The sequence below is a fragment of the Plectropomus leopardus genome, unplaced genomic scaffold (genome assembly GCF_008729295.1).
Source record: "Plectropomus leopardus isolate mb unplaced genomic scaffold, YSFRI_Pleo_2.0 unplaced_scaffold291, whole genome shotgun sequence".
NCBI classification, from domain to species: Eukaryota; Metazoa; Chordata; class Actinopteri; order Perciformes; family Serranidae; genus Plectropomus; species Plectropomus leopardus.
Genome location: NW_024631712.1, coordinates 1 through 6,737, shown reverse-complemented (window position 1 = coordinate 6,737; position 6,737 = coordinate 1). Strand labels below are relative to the sequence as shown.

The window sequence follows — 6,737 nt, the reverse complement described above, 5'->3', positions numbered from 1 at the left end:
AAGTGAATATCCAACAAACTGCACAAAATATATACTGCATAGATCTAATTATTTTTTCAGAAACTTCTGTATTATCACATTCACATTCATCTCTCTGTCTTAGAGTGCGGTTCTGGGACATTTTACTACTTGTGCCTAATGTGGCCTTCTTTGTATTCCTGATGTGGAAGCTGCCCTCAGCCAGGGCAAAGATAAGACTCACCTCCAGCCCCATCTTTGTCACCTTTTACTTGCTGGTAAGACACAAAAGACGGAAACACTAATAACCTGTAATCAAAGTAATTATCTTGAGCTTGGCGCCATGCCAAGGGACAGTACACCTGTTAATACCTTTAACTTTTGTCTGACAACAAGACAAACAACCTTGCAGAAAGACTTGCTCAAAAGTGTCTTTCTCATTTACTGTTTTGCTTTATAATCTCTTCCATCTCCATTCAAGTCCTTACTCTTTGTTTCCAAAATGTACTGCATCTGTCTATTTAGGTTACCATTACAGTAATGGTAAAAAACAATCAAAACTCTAGAGAATGCTTGGCAAGGCCAGAATTAACTCAGCTGTATATCACCAGTGAACCAGTGCATTGTCGCTATCACCTAGGCTTTTCCTCCAGTTCTACTCCAGGACATTTTTTCTTGTGTTGAGAAGACAGATTGGTATATATTGTCTAACATGTTTTGCACTGTATTTTGCAGGTGTTTGTTGTAGCAGCGGTTGGGATTACCCGGGCCGTAGTGTCCATGACTGTCAGTGCATCCAGTGCTGCCACCATCATAGACAAAGTAAGCACAGGAAACATAAAAAACATGTTTGTGTCGTTAATCGTGGGAAAAGAAAAAGGCTTATTCAAAATTGAAACAACAGAAAGTAATGTTTTCTGGAATTACTTCAAAGTAATTCAAAGATGTCAACATGGACATATATACGATCAAAATAGTTACTGATTGGACCTTAAGTAAATCCCCACAGCTCATGGTTGTTCATAGAGATAAAAATCTGGGCATAGAGTAAATGGTGCAACAATAGGCTTGTTGTTTTTACTCCTCTTCTTTTTTTTTTTTAAAAAAAGTTACTCTTCTCTTTCTTTTGCTGGGAACATAATCTGAGCTGTGCTTGTCACAAGATGTTCATGTTTACTGTAAACTACAGAAAATAATGTCCTTTTAGAAGAGGATCTACTTTTAGTGTGGTGAGATATACAGCCTGGAGGAAATGGTTCAGTTGATATACTCCTTTGTAAACTTTTTATTTTATTTTATTTTATTTTTCCAATTAAAGTTTGAGTCTCTCTCATTTCAACGGTGTAAGTAGTTCCAACCTTTTTTTATTTACAGGTGGTACATTACAGATTGCAGCCCTAGCATAAATACTTTGGCCACACTGAAATAGCAGTCACCATATCCCCTTTTATTGAATACCCAGAGGGGTCGATATGAGCTTCAGCATGACTTTGTTTGGCTTTCATGTCCAAAAGGAAAGGCATGGCTGACATTCCTCACATACCAGACAGATCCCTATGGGCCTGCTGTTCCCGTAGCATACTGTCATGGCTGCGCTGTTGAAGACAAAAAATACACATGATTATATAATGCTTTAGAGTGTGGCCTGACTTATAAAGCTGTGCATATGTTCCAGGGTCAATATGTGTTACCACACAGCTTGTTTGCGCTTGTCACAGTGGATCCCCTGATGTTTGTTGTCTCTTCAGGTGCTGTGGGAAATCACCCGTTTCTTCTTGCTGGCTATCGAGCTCAGTGTTGTCATCCTGGGACTGGCTTTTGGTTTGTTGGCTCTCCTGGTTTCAGTTCTCATTTACTGTATATGTGTACCATTGTTTCTGTCTCATGACATGAAGCATCTGTTTCAAAATGTTTGGTTTCTAATGATCCTGTTCAGCCCTGAATCTAATAATGAATGTTAGTGAATTTGCACAGATTTTGTTCCTGTAAAGCCTCTTTCTGTGTTCATTTATCAGGTCACCTGGAGAGTAAGTCCAGTATAAAGCGAGTGCTGGCTATCACTGCTGTGCTTGCTTTGGGCTACTCCATCACACAGGTAATAATGGATGATAAGAGGTTAAATAGTGTTAAAAACTTCACTGAACATCACACAGTGGGACGTTTTGTTATGTTGTCTTAATTCAATTGCAATAAATGAGATCTTGTTCTAGGGCACACTAGAGATCCTGTATCCAGACAGCCACCTGTCTGCTGAGGACTTTAACATCTATGGACACGGAGGAAGGCACTTCTGGTTGGCCAGTTCTTGCTTCTTCTTTTTGGTCAGTAATCTGTAACTATACAGCAGAAGAAAAGCATATGAACTAAAACAAAAACCGTACTTTACAAATAGTCTGTCACTGTATATAATAATTGACTGATGATGTAATCCCTCTTTATAGGTGTACTCTTTGATTGTGATCTTGCCTAAAACTCCAGTGAGGGAGAGGATATCTCTACCATGTAAGTTATGGATTTCATTGCAGCAAAGATGAGAAATTAGATGCAAAAGGTTTAAAGATTTGCAGTATATATCATTTATTCTAAGTAATCCAGGAAGATGTGCTGCTTTCTAATTTGTCCTCTGTTGCCAATTAATTGTTGTTTTGTTTCCTTTGTCCCGCTAAGAGGAGTTTCTATGTATATGCTGCCATCCTGTCTTTACTGAACCTCGTCCAGGGCCTGGGCAGTGCCCTGCTGTGTGCCGGAATCATAGAGGGACTCTGGTCAGAGTATTATATCCTTTGAGTATTATATATATATATATATATATATATATATATATATATGAATAAATGGACCCACATAAGTATTTTAGGTAGAAGAGGATAAATTGAATAGATTTGCAACACACACTGCTTAGAAAAATGCCTGGGTGGCTGTTTTTGTTTGGCTGGGTTGCAATTAGAGGGATGACTCTGTTTTGGAAGGTCCTATGTGGATGAGAAGCCGCTAGACGTTTTCCTTTTGGCAGAAACCCATTGGTTGTGTTTGCTGAAGCTGATGATAATCATTAAGTCCTGTAACTCTGGTATTGTTTTTTAACCTGGACCCTATTTCCCCATGTTTTTGTGACTGACTAATGGGAATAAACTTTTTTTAAATAGGTCCAGTTTTAGAGAAACTGTGCTGCTGGCAGCTGTGAGAAAGGCTCCAATGTAACCACTTGGGGCATTTGGGCACCATCAATTTACATCTATTAAAAGTGCTTGTTTTTGCCACTGACAGACTCAGATTATTATTCCAAGTGATGGACAACATTATGGAAAGGATCCTTATAGAGACAGAGTAAGATCCTCTTTGAATAGCCAGAAACAGACCTGAAATCCTCATCACCAACCCCACCAGACTCCATATAAATAAACAATATTTTAAGTATAATTTTGTAGATTAAAAAAAACGTTTTGGATAAAGCCATCCTCTAAGTAGGTGAATTAAAAAAATTACTTCAACTAAACCAGAGTTGGTGATTGTTGGAATAGTGGAAAGACAAACCAAAGATGTTTGTTCCTCTCAACTTTGAATGTGAAGTGTGTTTGACAATAATAAAATTACTGTTTTTGAATGCAGTCTGGTGGTTTTGGTGATAGTAATTTGAGAGCTGTCTCTGGTTAAACAAAAGGATCTTACCCTTTAACAAAAAAAAATCCATCTGTGTAGGAATAGTGTCCATAATGTTGTCAGATGATTATTATAACAGTCTGAGCCTGTCAGAGGCTAAAACAAGCACTTTAAAAAAATAAAATAAAAAAATTGACAGTACCCAAATGCTCTGACTGGTTACATTGCAGCCTGTTTAGGCTGCAGCAGTCTCACGCAATACTTGACCAATTTCAAAAACTGTTGTCCCTATCAGCCACTTAGACTCAGAAAGATGGGGAAAAACGGTCCACCGTTAAAAATATCGAATGTACCCTTTAGTATGCCTGTTTACACAGTGTGAAACTTGTCTTTATTTTTGTCTCTTCTAAACCAGCTGTGTGGATGTCACCACCTTCCTGTACTTCTCTGCCTTTGCTCCGCTCATTTATGTCACATTCCTCAAGGGATTCTTTGGGTTTGTACAAACTAAAATACAAAATACACAGAATACATCATAGCAGCCCTTCGGACAGCTGACCTCCTTTCTGTCACCGCTTTCCTTTTATTCCACAGTTCAGAGCCCAAGATCCTGTTCTCCTACAAGTCACAGGTGGACGAACCGGATGAAAGTGACGTCCACCTTCCACCGACGGTCGCTACAACCCTTGGCCGCAAAGAGCTGACTGACCAGGGCCTGTTCTACTCCTCCACTCAGATCGATGGCTCTGGTCCCGGCAGCTCTCGTATGGTTGGAGCATACTTGGATGATGTCGCCTCCGGGCCCTATGGGTCCAGCAGCATTAACAGTATAGAAGCTGAACGCTGGAGACCTGTCAATGCGTGAAAGAATGAAGAGGAGAGAGGAAGAAGAGAGGGTGTTATACAGCTCCACTTTAATGTTGTATGTATGTGGTGTGTAATGCAGGGTGGCGCTCAGAGGAGTTGGTCAAAAAATGCAGAACAAAACAGTTGGAAACCAAGAACGGGTAATCATGGTTTGACGCCAGGATAAGTTAACAAGTGGACACTTAAGGACAGACCTTTGCTAGCCAATTATGTGGAGGACTATGAATTTAGCAACTGCATTTGTAACACTGTTGCCAGAGTGCACTGCTGCTGTAGCTCCACACTAGGAGTACTGTCCCTGATTGCGGCCCCGTCAGACTCCGTTCTGTTCAACGGGCTCTTAAATGTGGGAGCTTACCGACTCGTCTCTCGGCACATTTTCTTGTCATTCCAGCATCATGCATCAACTGCTTAACCTTCAGTAATGACGTTTAAAATCCATTTAAAGCACCCGAGTCTTTAACATTTTTTTGATGGCAACTCAACATCTGCACATTCCCACCAAAAGCTTTGAATAACAGCATCTCAGCTGAAATTGTTATCTGCTGCCTTGTATTAGATTTGTGACTCAACTGGCTAATCATTTATTACTGAATCGCCGTGCCTCTCGACACAGGGCAAGGACTAGTGCTAATTAACTTTGATAGGCGTACTTTGTCCTCTGAAATAGACGCCATCCCGTCTGTGAACAAGTGAAAGGTTTGAGCGTGATGTGTGTCACTGCAATAGGATAATGAAAACAGCAACTCCTTAATACAGGCAGTGTGTTCACACTGAAGTTCACAGACCATCTAGATTGCTCTCAAATAGTGTCTCGAGCTATCTGCCATTTCACTCCTTTTTAATTTATTTTTGGGCTTTTGCTTTCATTTCTCATACCAGATGAATCATTCTTGCTACTGAAAGCACATTTATTAGCTCCATAGTCATAATGGTTGTTGTGTTATTAAGGATTTTTGTGTATTCCAGATTAAACATGCCCTCATTCCATATCAGCATAGTTCTGCTCTGCTTGCTGCAAAAGGGTTGCTATTCCAAAGTTAGTATTTTTTTTAATTTCCTGTGTTCAGAATTTCCGCAGTTGTCATTACCCGTGCTCAAGTTACCCCTTAAACAATATTGCTCAATTTTATGGCATCATATGATGATGTGGACATTGTTTATTTATATAGAGACTTACTTCAAATTTCCCCGGAGCAAGACACGCTCCGGTGACTGGTGTGTGAAGGACGGGTAATTTTGCGACTGCGTCAAGGAAAAAAGTTTCCTCTCTGATCAGTTTTAGGCTTGCATCTTGGTTCAGCTCACGAAATCAGTTCTTGTCACACCCATTGACATTCCTGCAAAGTCATACATGACTTTTTAAGCCACCTCATACCATATTTAGTTATTCCTACCAAGGAAATATATATATTTCCACTTGAAAATGCTCTATGTTCGGTATGAATGGATTACTGTGTTTAAGCTAGCAGTATTCATAGGTAGCGGTGACCTGTATGCAGAAGATATAGATACATTTATTTTTTCATCATGTTGAAGCAACAATGCAGTGATGAAGTTGTGTATTTCCAAGAAATTACAGTATTTGCCTGACTCTTAGAAATATTATATATTGAAATTTGAGTGTTGGTGATAACTGCTGCATAAATTGGAGTTAGACTAGTGTTTGGGAAATCAGTGATGTGATTCATGACATGAGTTCACAAGGTGCATTGGTAAAAAAGTCCTCTTTCTTCATAGGCAAGATTTTTGATGTTGAAATCATTTTGCAAATGATCTGTAAATTGCCTTTTTATTTAAGTGCATTGATTGTATAATATTCAACCCATATTAATGCAATGTATTTGACCATTCAGTGACCTACAGAATAAACCATGGACTCTTTCATTTGTCTGTTCTGGGAGTTTATCAGAAATGTTTGCATCGGGAATGTATTTATTGACATTTTAGATAGGCTATTATATTAGGCTATTATATTTCTATAGTGACTTTGCGGTTGGAAACATATAATGGTAATGGTAGTTTATTTTGGTCCTTATTAACAATTTTTCCTAGACAAATATACATAACAACATCAAGTCATTAAATCAAAATAAATAACAAAACGAAAAACAAACAAAAAATAGACAGACAGACATAGATAGATATGAGTAGGTTGAAGAACGATACCACACAATGGCTGGTTTAGGTATTTCAGGACATCTAAAGGACAGGACTCCACTCTGTGGTTTCTTGTGGTAACTACACTCTGGGAGAGGGTTTTTTCTTCATATATTCCCTCCTGTGTTGATAACACGACTGTTTGTCCTTCT

General features: G+C 39.0%; 1 protein-coding gene across 1 annotated transcript; it reads left to right on the top strand.

The window, feature by feature from the left end:
* Positions 1-60: 60 nt before the first annotated feature.
* LOC121938302 (transmembrane protein adipocyte-associated 1 homolog) lies at positions 61-6,312 on the top strand (the record flags this gene model as incomplete). The annotated part of the gene is made up of 9 exons (XM_042481565.1): positions 61-236; positions 694-780; positions 1,707-1,779; positions 1,974-2,053; positions 2,169-2,279; positions 2,400-2,460; positions 2,621-2,723; positions 3,974-4,054; positions 4,153-6,312. Coding segments are annotated over 9 exons (1,043 nt in total), but the record flags the coding sequence as incomplete, so codon positions are not given.
* Between the last annotated feature and the right edge of the window lie 425 nt (positions 6,313-6,737).